Source organism: Chenopodium quinoa, unplaced genomic scaffold (genome assembly GCF_001683475.1).
Source record: "Chenopodium quinoa cultivar QQ74 unplaced genomic scaffold, ASM168347v1, whole genome shotgun sequence".
NCBI classification, from domain to species: Eukaryota; Viridiplantae; Streptophyta; class Magnoliopsida; order Caryophyllales; family Amaranthaceae; genus Chenopodium; species Chenopodium quinoa.
In genome coordinates, this window is record NW_018744704.1 from 1,390,141 (window position 1) to 1,410,709 (window position 20,569).

At 37.9% G+C, this 20,569-nt stretch overlaps 2 protein-coding genes and 1 long non-coding RNA gene across 3 annotated transcripts; 2 read left to right on the forward strand and 1 right to left on the reverse strand.

The window, feature by feature from the left end:
• The first annotated feature begins 5,119 nt into the window (after positions 1 to 5,119).
• On the forward strand, positions 5,120 to 7,544 carry LOC110702881. The gene is made up of 2 exons (XM_021880628.1): positions 5,120 to 5,653; positions 7,009 to 7,544. The coding sequence occupies exons 1-2, from the start codon at positions 5,246 to 5,248 to the stop codon at positions 7,180 to 7,182; spliced, it is 582 nt and encodes a 193-aa protein (XP_021736320.1). The 5' UTR covers positions 5,120 to 5,245; the 3' UTR covers positions 7,183 to 7,544.
• Positions 7,545 to 8,346: 802 nt separating this feature from the next.
• On the reverse strand, positions 8,347 to 10,136 carry LOC110702823 (protein 108-like). Its single transcript, XM_021880570.1, has 3 exons — positions 9,096 to 10,136; positions 8,790 to 8,879; positions 8,347 to 8,659 (listed from the first exon to the last, which is right to left on the reverse strand). Exons 1-3 carry the CDS (start codon positions 9,460 to 9,462, stop codon positions 8,520 to 8,522), a joined length of 597 nt encoding a protein of 198 aa, XP_021736262.1. The 5' UTR covers positions 9,463 to 10,136; the 3' UTR covers positions 8,347 to 8,519.
• A 189-nt stretch (positions 10,137 to 10,325) lies between these two features.
• Positions 10,326 to 11,448, forward strand: LOC110702824. Its single transcript, XR_002507589.1, has 3 exons — positions 10,326 to 10,526; positions 10,638 to 10,719; positions 10,994 to 11,448. It is a non-coding gene; the product is annotated as an uncharacterized LOC110702824 (long non-coding RNA).
• The last annotated feature ends 9,121 nt before the right edge of the window (positions 11,449 to 20,569 follow it).

Consider the following 20,569-nt stretch of genomic DNA (forward strand, 5'->3'; position numbering starts at 1 on the left):
GTTGGCATCAACCACCACCGCCACAATGATATCTTCCTTTTCAACAATGTTGGCTTGGGAGGTATTGCAACTTTCTTGGCTCCATGCCTTTGGTTGCATTGGTATGCTTTGTATCCAATGATTCCACACACATAGCACGCTCCCTTAGACTTTTGGATTTTTTTGTTATTAGTGAAATTTCCTTTGAACTTGTTGTTTCTCTCCTTCTTAGATTTTCCCCTGTTTTTAGACACATTCAAAGAAGATTCAACAAGATTGGATTTAGAATAATTAAGAGACAAATTTTCAAACTTATCCTTAAGGCGATTAGCCTCTTCGGTTCTCATGTGGCTAATGAACTCTTGAAGTGTCATGTCCTTCTTCTTGTGCTTCAAGGAATTGCGGTAGTCATTCCAAGATGGAGGAAATTTCTCCACCAGAACATTAGCTTGAAGAGTCTCACACATCTTCACGCCTTCACCAAGAATTTCGGTCAATAAGTTTTCATAGTCATGGACTTGACCCATGATTGGCTTCTCATCATCCATCTTGAAATTGATCCATTTGCCCACAACATACTTTTTCTTTCTCGCATCATCCGAACCATATTTCTTATCCAAGGAATCCCAAATGACCTTACTTGACTTGAAATTGAAAACAAATCAAACAAGGTGTTGTTCATATGATTGAGAAGATGACCATGAACTAGCTTGTTGTCCTTTTTCCTTCTTCTTCAAAGCTTCCATCACGATTGCCGTAACGACGGTCGTAGTAGTAGCGGCTTGTTCTTCTGTCTTTTTTAGCACCTTAATGATGTCTTCATATAGCACATAATCTATTTCAATTTTCTCAAAGAAAATTAATAACTTTTGAGACCATCTCTTATACTTGTTACCATTAAGAGGCTCCAACTTAGAGAGGTCGGGAAGGGTCTTGTTCATAACACTAGTTGCAATAGACATTATTTCGTTTTCAAATTGTTGTAATATAAAGAGGGTCTAGAACAAATAGTCAACAAAATGAACAAGGGAAGAGGAAATAATATTGAAAGAAATTTCAGTGTAGCGTGATAATAATCACTGACTTGAAAACGAAATTCGGCGTAACCGGGGTGTACAATTTTATTCGCTGGTACGTTCCCTAAGGTTACATACACCACTCCCACAGAAAGGAACTTTTGGGTAGGAGGTTTGTAATACCCCGTATTTTTATACGTATTTTAATTTTAATTATTATTTTATGAAGTATTTAAATTATTTGAAATAAATTATTTATGGTATTTTATTAATTTAAAAAGAATTATTTTAATTAAAGGTCCATTTTTATTTATTTAATTGCTTTGAAAATATTTTATTGTATTATTTAGAAACTTTAGGGCATATTATTTATAAAAGGAAATTTAAAGTCAATGGTATTTAAAGAAAGTCAAATGACTAGTTTAAATAGGAGAAGAGATCATTAAGAGTAGAAAGGGAATTTAAGCTTAGGAAGATTTTTAGAGAGAGGGTATAAATACCCATCTTATGAGCAAGTTACATATTGCCCAAAGTGGAGAATACCCAAAGGTAAACTCTCTCTCTCTCCTTTAATTTTTCCCCCTCCTCTCTTTTCACATCACACGACACACACACACACACTCCACACGGTAGCCAATTGCCACCACCACCATCACCGGTCGGCCACCGCTAGCACTCGCTGGCAGCAGCCACCGAAGGGAGGCGGCGGCGGCAGCCGTCCTCCCCTCCCCTTGTTGTGCGTGTGTTTTGAAAAAAAAACTCTTCTTTTGTTTTAAAATTTTTCTAGCCTTGATTCAATTATTATTTTTGGGTTGTGTGATGAATTTTTATGATGTTTGATTATAATTATTATGTATATAATTTTCAAATTTAGTTTTTGAATTAAAAAGCCCCAAATTGAAAATCCTAGGTTTCTAAATTAATGTATGTTGATGGAAATTGATTGTAGGTGATTGAAACTATTAAATTAGATGTATCTAAACATAATTACAACAATTTTATATTTTTTTATAAAGCTGAAATTTTTATATAAAAGTTAGAATTGTAAAGTAGGGGTTTTAAATTAATTTTCACCTTGTTTTAGAGGGTTTATAAGTGATTTAAAGAGTGTGTATATTGCTGGAAATTTATATTGAATAAGTATTAATGTCTCTTTGTAATTTTGGGTTGTAGGAGATTTCCAAGTGAGTGATTTCGTGTAGTCGTGGCGATTTTGAGATCATATTCAAGGTACGTTCGCGTACTTGGTAATTATTTAAGTATATAGAAGCATGTTAGGCTTTGTTTAATTAACTCCAAGGTAGTATTATGATAGATGTTGGTCGGAATTGTTGATTGGATTGATGTTGGTGATTGATTTGTGAAGTATGGTTTATTTTTGGTGAATTGATGATTGGAATTAATTATGTTGGCATGTTGAATATGAACCACACTTTTTTTATTGGCATGATAGAGAGCATGTTTAATTAAACTAAATGTTTAATTTGGTTTGGAATATAAAAAGGGAATTTTATTATGATTCATATAACTTTTATTGATGCTATAAGCATGGGAAATGAGCTATTTAAGTGTCTATGTACACGAGAATTAAATTATATTTTGGTGCCTAAGTACACTTAAGGTGTTTTAAATACTGAGGGATAGGATTTGTGGCGCATTATGCGTTTAAGGTGTTATTTAACACCGAGGTAGTTTAAAAAGGATTCAACATTTAATCTATATGGTCACTAATTATTCAAGAATTAAATTGGTATGTTTGATTGCTTGAATGATTTATTATGATTGATTGTATGATGGTTTGAGAGTCACCACCAAGTCTAAGAATATGTAAACAACGTAAAGTGAAAGAGATTACGCACCAAAATTTTTGGAACGTATATACCTCGAGTATGAACATATGGGGGGAGTTATGCGACTTTACATTTGACTATAACTTCTATTACGAGTACAGGACGATGTATTTTCCTTTTTTTATTATGCGCAGGAATTCCGCCACTTACGAGTGGTTCTTTTATACAGGCACGGTTAGCTCTCGTGTTAGTACCCCTTTATTGAGGTAGGTTAGGGGGAAACCCGTTCGATGCATGATCAAGCTAAATAAATAATCTAGTGATTTGTTAGTTGGTTATGTTGTATGTTCTATGCTTGTAAACAGGTGCAACAAGGTAAGTTGTGTGTTGATAGGATGAAAGCATGTTAGTGTGTACTGTTTATGCTAATGTACTTAGCATTGTTGATTGTGTGTTTGTATGTTTGTTTGACCTTGTCTTTATCTTGGCCCTATGACGATCCATTTCTAATGGCGAGTAGTGGGACAAAGTAAAGAGGAGCTTTTCAGGTGTGGAAGCATATTCATGATGGGCATGAGTGAAGAGCGAATCATATTTAGTTTCTATAGGAATATGATGTGGTTTATTGCTTTAATTATTATATATTTTGCTTGTGAGACTAATGCAAAGGTTTTCAAATGTTTTATCTCGGTTTTATTAAGGGCCAACAATGGTTCCAAGTTGTAGGTTGACTTTACTTTCATTTAGTTTGACTTTTTAAGTTGACTTGTTTTAATGGTTTAAAGAGAGTCTTCCGTTGTGTGTCTTTGATAGTTGCCTTAGCCGTTTTTCAGGTGGCGGTAATGTCTTAGAATTTCCTTCGTACTTAAAAAGAGCAAAACATGTATTTTAAAGGAAAGGAATTTCTAGGGTGTTACAAGGTTGGAGACTTGTAAACTTATGCCCAAAGAGAGAATTGTGTTTAACTCAATGTGTTTGATGATTGTGAAAGAAGAAGAATAACCAAGCCAATTTTATAAGCAAGGATGGAATTTCAAGAGCATGAATCTAAACATCAAAAGGTGATTAAATCACCATAAACATCCACTTTAATGGGAGGTTACTAGAGAATCCAAGAGATGAAGGAAGAATGTCAAAAGATGAATGTATGTAGACATGAAAAAGTCTACTCCACAACCCACTTGTGGGCAATCGCTATTGGCTACAACCTACTTGCGTAGAAGGATGATTTTTTCTTATAAAATAGACATAAAAGTCTACTCCACAATCCACTTGTGATCAAACGTTGTAGGCCACAACCTCCTTGTGGAGTAAACTGATCAACTACCAAAAAACATGATTTTTACTCTCTTTAATCCAACAAATTCATCATTCAAAAATTTAGAAATAGTTTCACAATCAACTTTAAAATATTGATCAAACAAAATATTGACACGTTAAATTTGAAATACTATAGATCGAGTGATGTCAAGTTAAATTAGTAAAAACATAATGACTAGAATATCATATTTAATAAATAGATAAACTATTAAAAAAAATTACCATAGAATTCAAAATTATAGAGATCAAGTAATGTCAAGTCAAATTAATAAAAAACATAAAAACTAGAAGAATCGTATTTAATTAATAGGTGACTTTAAAGAAAATACAATAACAACTAAAAAACACTTTTACTATATTTTAATAGTTGTGAGACTTCTGTATAAAAAATATAAAAATAAAAAAATAGTTGCAAATGTCTCACGACGCTGTATTAGTACATTTGCACACTTTGTCTTTAAGGTAAATGCATAATCATTATGACAAAACTAATTTGATGTTATTCATTTCATTATAATTATATTTAACCTATAAATTTACACATTTACCTAAATAAATAAATAAATTAGTTTTTGGTGGGGTCGGTGCACCCATGCCACACTATAGATCCACCCTCTGAACATATAGCCTTATTTGGTAAAGTGTTTTTTTTTGGAGCTTTTAGCTTCTTGAATCTATTAGAGGTTCGACTATTGAAAAAACTAATTATAGTGTTTGGCAAAAAACTTATGAAAAGCTCTTTTCGAAAATGCACAAAATATGAGTTTTTTAAAATTAGCTTTTTAAACATTTAGTTTTTTAGTTGTTTTATATATTTAACCGCTAACAATTAATAGCTATTTACCAAACACTTTTACACAACCATTTATTTACAACCAGCTAAATCAAACTAGTTAATACAAACTACTAATCAAACTAGGTATGGAGTAATACAACCAACTAATTACCAAATACGGCAATAAACTAGTTAAATAAATTGAAACTAAGATAGTATTTTATAAAATCATCCCTCTTCCTCTCTTATCACTCCAACCAAACAAAAATCCCATAATCAATTGAATTCCCATTATTTATCAAACAAAAACAAGAAACCCAACTCCAAAAGGGTAACAAACTTCTCATCCACTCAAAAACACAATAATGTCTCTCACCATAAACAACCCCATTAATGGTGCCACTCCTCGCTTACCAATCCACCACCACCGTCAATTCCTCCCTTCATCACTTTCTCTCTCTTCAAGAACATCATCCTTAACAGTAGTAGCTGCCACTGGCAAGTTCACCTCTCGAACAGGGAAATTCGACAGCAAGAACAGAAGGGGTTCTTCTACTACAACTAAGGATGATGCTGCCGCCTCCGAAGAAAAGAATGGTCTAAGAAATTTTGAGGAGAATGTTAGTTTGATTGGTGATAGTGTTGATGATGATGATGAGGATGATTTGTTGCCTGAGCTTCCTGGGGATAAACCTGATTTTTGGGAGGGTCCTCAATGGGATGGTCTTGGTTTCTTTGTTCAGTATATGTGGGCTTTTGGTATTCTTTTCGCGGTAATTAACTTACTGTCTCTCATCTTTGAATTATCTAAATCATTCGTCTCTAAAAGTTCGTCCTGTTTTAATTATTTTAGTGGCTGAGGGAGGTTATCTATTGTACTGAATATTATAGTAGTTACTTATATAGCTTGTGTTTGAATTTGTTGTTGGTTTTGTAGGTTTATACTATTTCGAAGATTGAATGAACTAAAATAGTTGACATACGTGCTTAAATGTAGTTTATGACTTAGTTAACAGCATCAGGAATAGATTAATCATTGTTGGTGTCCATGTGATGTAGGAGGGGGTGCCAAATATTTTAATACTTAAAGATAGTTACACTTTAAGTTGATGCTTGGTACTTTGTTTGAGTTCTGTCTCAAACACAAGAAATTTGTAATACTTTTGTTGCTACTCTCTTTATACTAATAGTGTTTACGGGTTTAGTTTAAGCATATCTCGATAAATGAGCTTAGGATATTCAAGTATTTCTTTTGTGTTTGGTTGAGGGAAGATTTTTATTGGGTTTTATAAATTATCACTGTCCAAATGAAGGTATTTAGAGTAGCACACTGGGTTTGTGGAATTATGTCAAAAGCTGTATAAAGGGTGATTAACAAGATGAGTCTACTAGAGCTTAATGGTGACTTGATAATTTCACTTAAATAAGATACATGATTGAGCTTGTTCACAATGGTAACTGGACCTTTTGCAATCTACATGACAAAACCATTTGTACTCTTATACTAAAGAAAATGTTTCTAAGCCTCTTGAGTCGAATCTTAACTGCCATCATTGGCCTTTTTTTCGGATTGAAGTTCACGCTTTGTATGGACTTATCATTAGTGTACACTGTACAGGTCTGCACACTGACAGAGAAAAGCTCTGATTATGTTTTGCTTAAGGCAGCTTTAAGGTCAAACTTACAATGAGTTAATTATTGCGTCGATGTGGTCTTACCTGGGTGGCATAGTTGTAGATTGCCTTGTGTATGTGTGTGTGTGTGTGTGGGTTGGGTGGGTGGGTGGGTATGGGGGGGCTGAAGGTTTGATTGTTCTTTAATATGGGTCCTCTAAAATTTATGCTTTCCATGGTAAATTTAAGATTGAACTCATAAATTGAGGACACTATTAATAGGTTTATAGCTGAGAATGCACAGAAGTTATTTCAGCTGATTGATGGTAAAGGAACAGATAATGAATTCCTAAAAGCTATCATTGTATTTCTTACTGTATTAGATTCTTAGTCTTGAGATCAAGCACTATGCAGATATACCTGTTGTCTACGCATGCTTGAATTTAGATCTGTCAACTTCGAATCACAGCACCAAATCTTCAGAACTGACTTAATGTTTGATTTGGTCTTCACAGCTGATTTCGAGTGGCATTGCTGTGGCTACCTATAATGAAGGGGCTACAGATTTTAGAGAAACTCCTGCATACAAGGAATCTATCCAATCAAAGGATCTCTTAGAAGGACCTGAGGGATCTGACGCAGACGTGTTTGAGTCTAACCCCACAGAGGAGGCTCCTGCTTTGGATTAGCAGCAAGGTATTGGAACAAAGCACTCTATACAGCAGGGCTATGAAGTTATGAAGGCCCATGAAACCATTTTATAAGTTTGGTTCACATTAATTATCTTAGCATTAAATTTGTCTTGTACTTTTGTTGTTCTGCCACTATATATATAGACTAAGGTTACCTGTGTAAGAAATTGTGTAAGCATTAGAAGTGACAAGTTAGAATGAATTTTTTTTCTGCTACTTTCTCTCAGAAGCTATCAAAGATTACTTGCAAGTTGCAACATAGGATTTCAGTGTAAATTATCTCTCTATTTTACCGGTATATATATTGTTTGAGGAAGATGTACTGGAATTAAAGAACATCTACTTTTCAGCATCCCAAACATAAAATACTTAATATTATGTGCCTGTGCGGCTGCGCATAAATTTTTTATGCTGCAGCTCTTGATTGTTTTATGGCTCAAGCAAGTGCATACAATGTACAAGAGATTGGACCATACCAGCACCAATTCCATCACTGCTGACTTTTGTTGTGAAAGCATTAGTTGTCCTTTACTCCTTATTTAGTCGCTTATCCATTGTGATTTTAGAAGATAATGAATCTGGAGGCCCCTTTTTTAGTTTTACAGCTTTTACTGAATTGTCTTTAATTAGCTTGGAATATTATCTGATTATAATAGTTAAGTGCCATTAATCAGGCTCTAGTTTGTCTTACCTTTGCTGTTTTTCAAGCTGGACTTAATTACTGGTTTTCTCTATTTCGTTTGGACCTTCTATAGGGTTTATTTTTTGTTTTTTCTATTATATCATGAGATAATTATGTATAATTGAAACTAAAAGGCAAATTCCTGTTTTTCTGCTATATTCTGTCTCAGAGTTATTGAAGATATCTGCTTTAATTTCAGACTAGATGAAATAGAAGGGGATTATTATCCTGCAAGCACAATTGCTTTTGAATTTTCTTTGACAGTGGCTGTGCTTGATCTGCAAGTCGCTACGGTTTTGGTAAATTATTAATCAGAACTCTTTTGAAGTTTTTTACGAAGTTCTTTTTATTACTCAGTAATTGTCATTTTAGCTTTTAGTGGCATTGAATCAGTATTTAGATTTTAGTTTCCATTCTTCTGGTAGGATTTGATTTTCCATTTGTAACATCTAAACTACTTTGAAAAGATAAATTCCTGTTATGTAAATAAAGGATTACTGAAATAGGATGAAACCATACAATGGACAAAGAAATACTGTCTTGCGAAATTCTCCCTAGCTGTAAATAAACTACTAATCAGTATATCATCGGTTACTTCATTGACCTGCGGTCGTAATTGAATAAACCTACAATTCTTCTGTGACTAATCTCATCAGAGTAACTTTTCTAACAATACAAAGATCATTGCTACTGCGATTCCCCATTGACAGCTGGCCAACTTGTAAGCTGAGCTATTCTTCAACCCAAATCTGGCAGTGCTTGGCCTTGGTGCAATAGTTATGGTTGGAGCTCCTAAGCAACCAGAAAATCGGAAGTAAATACTAAATAACAACCAAGCGCAAAAACTTGTCATAGAACGAACTGATTGCTAAGTCGTTACAAAATCAGATTCCTTGCTGCGGAGTGAAGTTCAGAATTTTACCTGCATCATCAGCAGTTGGATTCCTTGTGAGTGTAGCCGGAGAATTTGGTGATGTTGGAGCTGCTGCTATTGTAGGAGATGGAGATCCTCCTTTCACCCAAGAAAAAAAAAAAATTAAACAGGTTCCAACATATAAGTTAACTACTTTGCTAAAAATATGTAAAATTTATAAATACTAAATATGTAAAATTTAGATTGGTGGTTCTGAGATTAATGACTAAAATGATAAGGAAGCGCATTGACATTATTGTCAGAACCACCAAAAATTTCCTGGTAATATAAACAGTAATAAGAAGGTTGCAATACCTGAAGCTGAGCAAGTCGAAGGGTCAATCTGTGGACTGCAGAGGCCAGGCAACTGAAGAGCGAGGGTGTTGTTGATAGGGAGAGAGGCCAAGGCAGTGCCGTTGAGAAAGAGGCAGAGGCAACCTCGCTCCAGATTGTACACTTGTAGGAGGTTATTACAGCACTGAACACTTGGCCCTGGAGACTGCCCCTGCACAAATGGGGCACACGGAGCCAGTACAAGGAGGCGTGGTCCACACTCTGCCATGGTGGGGGTTGAAGGACTAGGCGGAGTTAATTGTGATTGGCTTAATGTAAGGAAGGAGATGAGGAAGAGCAATGTAGCAGTAGTGCTTTGAGTGAGGAAATTTTTGGAAGATATTGCCATTCTTCTACTTGTTTGTGCTTCTAGGTTTAGATTAAGATGGACGTCTTACTCATGGTGCTACGATTTGGGTAAATATATAGAGGTGTTAAGAAGTAAATGCATGAGTAGTGTGAGTAGTAACATGCCTGTTGTGTGTTACACACACATGCATCTTTTATTTTTCTCCCTGCAACAAACCTTGAAGATACTATCTGTTATATTAAGCTTCTGACCTCCCCAAAAAACAAAAAAAGGGCATGAACTAATCTTATGAATGATGAACCAACTGACCATTGGTGTTACTATTTTGACCAAGGATTCATCCAATCAACATACAAGTTCCGAAACACTTCCTCTCTATTCTTTCAATTGAAATTATTTTTATCGAACTGAAATTATTTTTACTGAACTAAAAATATTCTAACATAGGTAAAAAAAAAAAAAAGTGAGTTTTTTTTGGCATTTAAACATGTGTAAATAAAAAAATAAAAAGAAAAAATTGAGAGTTTTTATCCTGAACTACCTCTATTTTCAAAGTCCAAGAGCCTTTTTCTTATTCCATAGTCATGTACTCATGTACCATGACTTCCATCTTCATTCTACTACGAATTCATGTAATTCATCCTTCTAAACAGACTTTATTTTAATAAACTAGTCTATTGATCGATGTCAACTAGTCTAGTTGGTTAGTAGGTACCTTCTACCATTGTGAGATGTAGAAAGAATCATCCTAGATATATCGATCGTATAGGAACAAGGCTGGAAAATGCTGCTTAAAGCAAATAATTCTGCCTGCCTGCCTCTAGAATATGTAAATGGCATTGCATACCTACCTATAATCCAAAGAGAACTAGATTCCATCATTTTTAAAGTATAACTTTAATAGAGAACAATTCAACCAAACTTGTAAATAACCCTACGTGTTTATGCTTGTCATTAAATAATTAATGATTAATGATATTAATTACTACACATCTCTTCCTTTTATTAGTTCTTCTTTTTAGCTTTACATAATAGAAAGTTTTCCCTGATTTCTAAGGCGTTTTACTGTTCATTTCCTTGCTTCTGGCTTCATGAGGGAAATGGTAAATTCTCTTTATTTTCTAAGTAAAATTAATTATGTAATTATTCTTATATTTGTATGTCATAGTTTGTTAATTAATTTATATTGTGTATATATATGATTATTTGAGCAGTATTTTTGCATGATTTTGAGGATCAAAATTGATTGCAACGGTTGCTATAGAAAGGTGAAGCAAGCACTTCTTCAAATTCGTGGTAAGCAATGTTTTTTTCCATAGCTTATATATTATACTTCGTACATGATTGTTCATTGGTTCACTAATACATGTCAACAAAAAACAGATATTATTTTTTATTTATTTATTTTTATAGATTGTAGTCTTATATGTTTTTTTTATTTTTTTTGACGGGATAGTCTTATATGTTTTCACTAAAATATAGTTATTGTAATAGCTTGTGTGTTATGCATTTATGGTATATTGTGACTTTGTTTTTTAATCTATTTTTTTTTTCTATGTTGTTTTTGAAGAACTAGAGTCTCATATAATAGAGAACAAAACTAGTAGGGTGATTGTGTTTGGAAGATTTATCCCTCAAGATATCGCAATCAAGATTAGAAAGAAAACAAATCGAAGGGTGGAGATTTTAGAGGTACAACAACTATTTTCTACTAACAACTCGGCCTGAAAATTATCAGGATCAAGGTTCTTTGATGATAGATCCACTAATGCAATCAATGTGTTGATGACGCCTCAACCTCAATATAAGTAAATTTCAAGGTTGATTGGGTTGAAGATAATGATATCTATTATGTATAATTTTTTTGATTTATATAGAAATTCATCAATTTGTAGCATTTATCCTCTTTTTTTAGTGAAGTAATAAATTTATCAATAAGTCTTGAGAGTGGCTAACCACACCGTGTGATTACGTTGCTTGGTTTAAAGTTCATATGTATGAGTAACCCATTTATTTATAAGAGTAACTCCCATTACCCATGTTGTTATACGCATATTATCAAATAATTAAGAAATTAAATAAGTAACCCCATTTTTTCATTAAGGGAGCCCCGGTTCCTCATTATGAGAAACACTTTTGTTTCTCATAATGACATTTTGGAAAATAATGTGATTTTTTTCACTGGTGGGAATCGCGTATGTGTCATGAGTGGGAGCCCCAAATCTTGACACATATCATGAGAAACAAAACTTGTTTTTCACAATGAGAAACAGAAAATTACTCTTTTTCATTTGAGTGACCCTATTTTTTGTATTAGCTAATGAAATAATAAATCTACTTATTTATGAAAGTAACCTCATATTCGCATTGAAGTAGCTTCACATACATCAAAGTTTTTCAGTTAATTTATGGTGATTTATTTCGTGGGTATTTTAGTTGTTGAATCTCTCTTTTATTGCGACAGTTACGTGTGAGGTACAACAATAATTAGAAAATTAGGTTAGTCCCGTGCGATGCACAATTTAAACAATAAATTTTTTTAGCTTATTTGTGTAATACGTATTTAAGATAAACATAATATATTGTGTGTCTTCTTATTAGATAAATTAAGCTACAATAAAAGATATGATGTTAAGTAAGGAGTATTATAATCATAAATGATACTATATACTTCATACTTTAAATAAAATTTTAAACTTATTTCTAAAATGTTAGCATTAATTTACTGATTTTTATCTTTCATTATTTTTTTTTTTGAAGAACTAATAAAGACTGAAAACCCCAAAAACATACCATCACTATAAATGTATAGAGTAGGAGAAGATGAAAAGTTCATAGAAAAGTGAAACAATCCAAGTCCAGCCACCAAATTTTTTATTTTAATTTTAATCCATGAAAAATTAATATGCACGTCAGTCTCTTCAATTCAACATAAAATATTTTAGGAAATATGCAATAAACTTACTAATTTCGAACCTTTATTTATCTTTAAAAAAAATGATGTTACCAAAAATTTTAGAGGGAATTTTTTTTTTATGAGAAGTTGACACTTAGACAGTGATGATGTTAGCGGTTATTACTTTAATTATATTTATTATAGAGGATTAACATCATTGTTACCTTAAAAAACCAAAATAGGTTTGTACCTCAAAAAAATCCGTCAAGCGAGAAATTGTATCGAATTGTCCCTTATTTCTCATAACTTGGAAAGCAAGTGATTGAATATCTACTCTATAAATGAAGTAATATTGTGAATAGTTTGCATAATATCGTTGTTAAATAATTTTAAAACAAAAGATAATAAAGTCTTGCAAACATATTTCTACCAAAAATTTAAACAAATACCCTAGTCATTCTATAGTTATTTTTTTTTATTTTAAAATTACTTATCACCTTTCGTTTACTTTACATTAGACCTGACAATTGTGTCGTGTTGTGTTGTATTAACTGAAAGAGTACTATCCTTATTCAATATGTTTATCAATAATTCCATAAATTATTGTCTTTTTGTTTAGGCGGGTTGAGTCGTGTTAATTTTGTGTTGGGAATCTTAACACTAACTCGACTTGTTTAATTAAACGTCGTCTAGTGTCGTGTTAGGGTTGTACAGAGTACGGTTTAGACAGCTTCAAACCGCAATTTTGCGGTTTGGTCTGGTTTGCGGTTTGCTTTTTTATTTTGCCAAATCGTATTATTGCGATTTAGTTTGGGTTTCCAAAAACATAAAACCAAACCAAACCGCATATATATGATATATATATATAATAATAATAATTATAATAATAATAATAATAATAATAATAATAATAATAATAATAATAATAAAACTGACACCAAGTGTTTCGGGGTTTTGGGAGTCCCTCGGGAGAGTTACAATTCCAAGAATGCGCGTCGACCGTCTGTACCTGCAAAACCACGAAAACTTCGGTTGGGTGAAGTTCCGCCTCCGACGATCAAGTTAGAACGCTTTCGGATGTAATAAAGTGCGGAATGTAAAGGTTTTTCTCTCTGATTTAGAGAAAATTTTGCAATTAATATTGCTCGATTTTTTTGTGTATGTATTTTATGAATGTTTGTGAATATCTAATAAATGAGGATTTTCCCCTATTTATAGTGGAAGGGGATCAATTCCTTTTTTAGGGTTAAGGTGCCACGTGTCGGCGGAGGATTGGATCCCCTTGGGCTTCTCTGAGGCTGACACGTGTCAGCATACTATTGGGTCACGTGGACAGAGTATTTTTACCCTAAACATTTGCCCCTCACAGGTGTGATGTGGCTTGCCACGTGCCACCTGTGACAGGTGTCACATTCTGGGAAGGTGACGGTTCGTCTACTTCCCTCTTTTATTTTATTTATTTTAATTTATTTTAATTTTTTTTTGAATTCGAATTTCGAATTTGAACAGGGAGGTGACGGTTTGTCTTAAGGGTTCTTTTATAAGTAGAAGCCCTCCTCCTCTCATTTTCACACTTTGCAAATTTTCATTTTTGAGAGATTTTCTGAGAGAACGCTTTGATAGCGGTTGCTTGCTTATTCAAAACCATTCTTTCTTCACTCATCCGGACACCGGCTGAGTGTTCTTTGCTCAAAACTCTTAGATCCCGCCTGACCATAGTCAAATTTCTTTCCTTTGCTTTCAATATACCCACAGCCGGTAATAACCGCCTGGGGCATCTTCAAGCCACTTTCTTCAAACCGCCTGAGTACCCTTTTTATTTTCTCTAGCTTTCAATACACCCACAGCCGGTCACTACCATCTTGGGTATCTTCAAGCCACATTTCAGAGAAACGGTTGGGTTGCTTCAACAATTCAGTTGCTCTTTGAAGAGGGTACATCCGGGCTACCGTCTGGGGTATCACCAAGCAACAAATCAGATTTTCGGCTGCTGACTTCAAGGAGTCAAGCGTCTTCTGATTTTTTACAACTTCAAGGTACCGTCTCTGCCCCTTGCAACTTTTTTGCGCTTTTTCTGGTTGTATAACTTGTTAAAGAATAATGGACTCACCCAACACACACATGGCACAGCCTAGGACAGTTGTGAGCCGGTCACCGGATACGGCTGAGTCTAGGACTGGGGATGCCGTTTGGGGGTGTTTGGACCACCCTTACTCTTCCGCGAATCCGACCGTCTCCGTTCATGTGCAGGACATAATGGCTTGGACGAGACGAACGTCTGTAGACCTCGAATATCAGTCAGACGGCTCAGCTGAAGCTCCGGCTAATGATGTACCTTATGACCAACCGGGCGTAACTAGCACGCCCGGAGATGAAATCTTGGAGGAATCCGATAGTACAGGCGGCGAAGGACCATCCAGCAATCAGACTCCACTGAGTCCACCATGGAGCCGGATGCCCCTCTAGAGGATGAGGAGGCATATAAATGGCCCTCTATCAACAATCCAACAGAGGTGCATATGAGCACCCTGGATGTGGTCACCCTGAACGCCACCCTTCTAACATTTTTTGAAAAGCGTACAGTTGGGGCCGGATGGGAAATAGTGGTGCCGCTGTTGAGGCAACCGTCGTTTGGGAAGACGACCTTGACCATGCCAATGATTATTTTGGCTGCTACGAGGCGGCATTCAAAGCCGGCCTCCGGTTCCCCCTCCATAAAACAATAAAGACCATTCTAAGGGGTTATGACCTTGGCTTCTAGCAGCTAACACCCAACTCTTGGGTGAATATACTAGGATACATTGCCGCCTGCGAGATGCAGGAGATAACGCCGAGCTGGGAGGCGTTTGCACATATGAACTACCTCAGTCGTGCCCCAGGCGGCTGGAATGCGTGGTATACCTTGACCACGCATCCGGAGTTTATGATGACGCTAGACAAGCCGTTTAAATGGAGAAGCTAGAAGAGCAAGTTTTACATGGTCTCTTCCCCCTCGCTGCAACTAAACCACCAGTTGCGTCGTTACAACACACACCCGACACTTCTTGGAAAGAAGTGTGCCCTTCCTAAATTACCGGAGGCGGCATGGGATCAAATAATGGATCCGAGTCATTTCTAAAAGACCACCTTGCCTTTGGATGATGGGACAGAGGTCATTGTCCCTAAACACTGGGTCCCTCATCCGGACTGGATTAAGGATGAGGCGTTTCTTTCCGCCTGTGGCCTTAGCACATTTTGGAGCAGACGTATGTTGATTGTTAGCCGGCACTTTATGCCGTCTGTATCATACTTGAATGAGTTTCTGATTTTTTTGATTTTTCTTCCTTGTAGAGAAAGGATTAGAGATGATGCCTCCCGAAAAGACACCGGCTAAGTCTGCTGCTAAGATCCGGAAGGATTAATTGGAGAAAAAGAGGGCCCAGCTGGTGGCCAAAGATGATGGGGTACGTGCCGGCTGAGCTTTTAACCGTCTGTATTATTTGTAGCTCATTTTGATACTAACCGGCTGCGTTGTTTTCTTTTGTAGACGGAGAGCAAGAATTATCCTCGTTCCCTTAGACAGATGCTGAAGAGGCCGGGAGAGGAGCCCTCCCAACCTGCTTCCAAGACAAGAAGGGTTCCGGGTGCCCCTACCTCTATCGGAAGGCCGCTTGCTCCTGAAAGGCCTACCTCAGCAGGCAAAAGCCTTAAAGATCTTGGCTTGAGCTCAGGGCCTGCTGAGTCAGAACTAGGGAGCCCGAGGTTCCCTCAAGCCGGGTGCTTGCTTTAGCATCCGGCTCCAATGCCGGCTGGGGGTGGAGTGACCCCTCAACCTGAAAATCAAGGTACTGCTCTCACCTTTGATCCCCCCTGGCCGCTTGGACCTGTGAGAGTCATGTCCCAAGCTACCCAGTCAGGGGATTAATCAGGCAGCCGACAATATAGGCGCCGCGTTTGCTCAGTACTTTACCGATAAATCTATTGATGAAGATGCCTCTTCTCATTGGCCAGATCTTCAAAATTACGCCAAAAGAATGCTGAGGACCCTTACCCGGTCCGAGAAGGAGGCGGTGCCGAGTATAAACCAGGTCAACATAGACCGCATCAACTCACTGATGGCTGAGGTAATTCACCGGTTGGGATGCTTTTGTGCCCTTTTATTCATTGCTGGTTGTTGTGTAATTGAAAAACTAACTTCTTTCTGGCTGACTTTGCAGGTGATGTTTAGGGTTGACGGTATGAAGGTCCCCCTGCGGAAAAAGCAAGATGAGGTAAGGGATGCCCTGAGACGGGCAGCAGAACTTATTGATGCTACCCAATATAACTCCCTAATGTATGAAATCCAAACTAAAAGCCGGGAGATGAAATAGGAGGAGCTAATCAAGTAGCTCACGGCTGCTGCTGATACAACTAACAAGAAAGCAGCCAACTTTGAACTATAAGTCAAAAACCTCCAGGTTGACATCAAAGCTTTAGGGGATGCTGACAAGGAGAACACTGAGTTGCAGGAAGAGGTCAATCGGCTGAAGAACGAGTTGGCCCAGACATAGGCGGACCACAAGGAAAAGCTGGCGGCTGAGCAAGACCGGCTGGTTACCAAGAACGAGCGCGACTGTGAAGAGCGCATGAAGATGGCCTGGTCTTTGATCCATCCGGACACCGACTATGCCTTCTTTGACCCGCGGTATAGATACGCCACTGAGGTGTTTGATGCCCAAGTTCTCGGAACCGAGAAGCCGGCGCCCTTTTAAGAGTGGGCCGAAATTACTGAGGAGGAAGAGGAGCAGACGGAAGATCAGATGCCGGGTGGGGCTGACAAAGCTCAAGCCTAGCAAACCCAAGACGCTTCTCCTGCCGGCCAGGGCCAGCCGTCACAGCAACAACAACAGCAGCAACAGTAGCTTTATTTGTTCCTTTCTTTTTTTCTACTTCCGGCCTGCGAGCCGTGTAGTTTGTTTGTACCTCTTTCCCCGGACATAGGTCCGGCTGAAAATTACTTTTGTTAATATATTTTGCCGACTGAGTTGGTTTTTTCTTTGATTTTGATTCAATTTTTGCAATTTTTGCTCGTACAAATCTTCCTTTTTGCAATTTGATTCAATACATGCGGTATGTCGGATGCATTGGCTTTGCCTGCCCTAAGCAGGCAGCCGTTAATACAAGCATCCGGACGAATAGATAGGCGGTCTTTGACCGCATTTAAAATAGAATTATTCTAAGTTGGATTAGCAGGCGGTGCCGACTAGGGTCAACCTAGATTATTTTTTTGACCGGCTGCAGATTACTCTTTGGGTATCTGTCATTACCGTTTATGAATTAAATGCTAAGGTTTTGACCTTGTGTAATTCGAGTTTATAATCGGTTGTAATGCTTTTGAGCAAAGACCGACTACATTCGACCAAGATTTAAATTACCGTTTGCGTTGCTTTGAAGCAAAGACCGGTTGTATCTTGGTTTCAATTAATCATTCAAACGACCGTGAGTTATCTTTAACCTAGAAAGTCGGTTAAAGCCGCGTAAGTTATGATTTATAGAACAATGTACCACCCAAATGAGAGATGTTCTCTTCGACGAATTCACCCGAATGGGCGTCGCCGATTGCCTGCTCATGTTAGAGAAGGTGGTTTAAAATATATCCGGCCATTGGCCTAATGAATATCTAAGTTTGATACTTAGCCTATGTCTACTCAGTTTAGAGAAGGTGGTTGCCTGGTTGTGCATTGCACAGATGGGACTTTGTACAAAAGATAATGGAAATAAAGCATTCTTTCATTAATATACTCTATTTACAAAAATTACAAGTCCTTAGAAGTAGTACTTTTTTAAGTTATCTACATTCTAGGTTCTGGCTAGTTGCCTGCCATCTGGAGTTTCCAGGTGGTAGGTGCAGCCTCTAACTTCTTCGAAAATGTGGTAGGGGCCCTTCTAATTAGGGGTTAGTTTTCCTTGCTCATTTGCCCTATCGGCCGACTCCATTTTTCGTAACACAAAGTCCCCTACTTTTAGGGGCCGTTTGTGTACTCTCTTGTTGTAGGCTAACTTCGACAGTGCATCCGCTTGATTATTTTCTGACCTGGGCAACTAACGTAGATGAAATTCGTCAAGTGTCCCAGCCTCATCTTTGACCGCCTGCAGATACTTGGTCATAACCGGATGGGTGGCCTCGTAGTCACCATAGTATTGGCTAACAATCAACTGAGAATCTGAGCAGGCATTAACTTTCTTCGCCCCTGTCGCCTTACTCATGCGGATACCGGCTAGCAGGGCCTCATACTTCGCCTCATTGTTAGAGGCTTGGAACTTGAACCGTAGTGCATATTCATATTGGTCCCCTTCCGGATACTTGCAAATTACGCCTGCACCACAACCATTCATAGTAGAGCTGCTATCTACATACACCTTCCAGACCTAATCAACATTGTCCGGCTGAGCCGGCCTTGTCATTTCCACAATGAAGTCGGCGAACGCCTGACCTTTCACTGCCTTTCTTGGTTCGAAGGTGATTTCCAGACTTTGAATTTCAATAGCCCACTTGAGCATTCTGCCAGATGACTCCAAGGTTGTCATTGGTCGCTTGAGGGGTTGGTCTGTGTAGACCACCACCGGATGTGCCAAGAAGTATGGTTTCAACTTCTTGACTGCCATGAACAGGGCAAGGCCAAAATTTTCAACCAAGGGGTACCGTAGCTCAGCATTTCGAAGAACATGGCTAATGAAATAGACCGGGAGCTGTATGCCGTCTCTTTTAGCTAGGAGAACGACACTGAGGGCATGATCTGAGACGGCCAAATACATATAGAGAACCTGTCCTGCTAGAGGGCTGACCAGTCGTGCAATGAGTGAAAGTGCTCCTTCAATTTCTAGAATGTCGCCTCAACATTTTCCCCCCATTCAAATCTAGTCTTCTTCTTCATTGCCTGGAAGAAGTAGACGCACTTTTCGCCTGACCGGCTGAGGAATCTCCCCAATGCCGCCAGACAATCGGTAAGTTTTTGGACTTCCTTGACAGTGCGGGGTGACTTCATGTCAATTACCACCTGTACCTTTTTTGGGATGGCCTCTATCCCCCTCTGATCAATCAAAAATCTGAGAAACTTCCCAGACTCAACACCAAAGACACACTTTTTGGGATTAAGTATGACCTTGTGCCGCCTGAGGGTGGTGAAGGTTTCTCGGAGGTCAGTGAGGTGATTTGTCTGGAGCTTAGATTTGACTATCATGTCATCAATGTATGCCTCTACATTCCTCCCAATTTGATTAATGAAGACCGTATTAATCATCCGTTGGAAGGTAGAAGGCGCATTCTTCAGCCCAAACGACATCACCGTGTAACAGAATAACCCTTGATCAGTGACGAATGCCATCTTCTCTTGATCTTTTTTCCACAAGGGTATCTGATGGAAGCCTGAATAGGCGTCCTTGAAGCTCATCAAGGCATGAATGGCTGTAGAGTCAACTAGATTGTCGATCTTTAGAAGTGGATAGCCATCCTTTGGACATGCCTTGTTCAGATCAATGTAATCAACACACATCCGCCAGGTACCATTCAGCTTTTTGACAAGGACAACATTAGCTACCCAATCCGAGTAGTAGCATTGCCGAATGAACCCGACATCCAGTAGCTTCTTGACCTCGGCGGCTGCCGCCTGAGATCTTTCCTTGCCGTGGTTCCTTTTCTTTTGCCTAACCGGCTTCTTTTTTGGATCTACGACAAGTTGGTGCAAATCAGCACCCAAGTTGGTGCTGACGCCTGACATCTCTTCCACTTTAAAGGAAAAAATGTCTTTGAATTCCTTCAGCAGTTGGTGCAAATCAGCACCCAACTTGGCAAAAGCAACCGTCCCCACTTTGACGGTTCATTCCGGACAGCTGTTGTCAAGGACAATGTCGATATTTTCACCAGCCGGCTGGGGACGGAGATCATCTAATCATTCCTCGATCAGTGATTGCTATTGCTTCTCTTTTTTGACGGCCACCAGGGGTGAGAGGCCTTGTGCATGCTGCTAAGCTTGTACTTGAGCTTCGCCAAGCACCGATAGCTGATAAGGTCAGACGAGCTCCCGGTATCAATAAGGATCCGACCCACTCGTTGGTTGGCAACCTTACATTCGATGACTATGGGGTAATCATGAGGCCGCCTGACCTTACCCGGTCCTTCTCAGAGATGATAACCTCAGGGAAGGTGTCTTTCGACGCCTGGCCCTCATCCACTAAGTTGACCAGCTTTCGGATGTTGTCCTTAGTACCACGGATGGTAGGACCCCCTCCCGC

What these genes read in the sequence shown, in the direction of transcription:
- LOC110702881 (XM_021880628.1), top strand. Translation starts at nt 5,246, where the DNA reads ATGTCTCTCACCATAAACAACCCCATTAATGGTGCCACTCCTCGCTTA. An exon ending in CTTTTGGTATTCTTTTCGCG is followed by an intron (nt 5,654 to 7,008) that starts GTAATTAACTTA and finishes TGGTCTTCACAG; the next exon opens with CTGATTTCGAGTGGCATTGC.
- LOC110702823 (XM_021880570.1), bottom strand. Translation starts at nt 9,462, where the DNA reads ATGGCAATATCTTCCAAAAATTTCCTCACTCAAAGCACTACTGCTACA. An exon ending in TTCGACTTGCTCAGCTTCAG is followed by an intron (nt 8,880 to 9,095) that starts GTATTGCAACCT and finishes CTTGGGTGAAAG; the next exon opens with GAGGATCTCCATCTCCTACA. An exon ending in TCCAACTGCTGATGATGCAG is followed by an intron (nt 8,660 to 8,789) that starts GTAAAATTCTGA and finishes CTGGTTGCTTAG; the next exon opens with GAGCTCCAACCATAACTATT.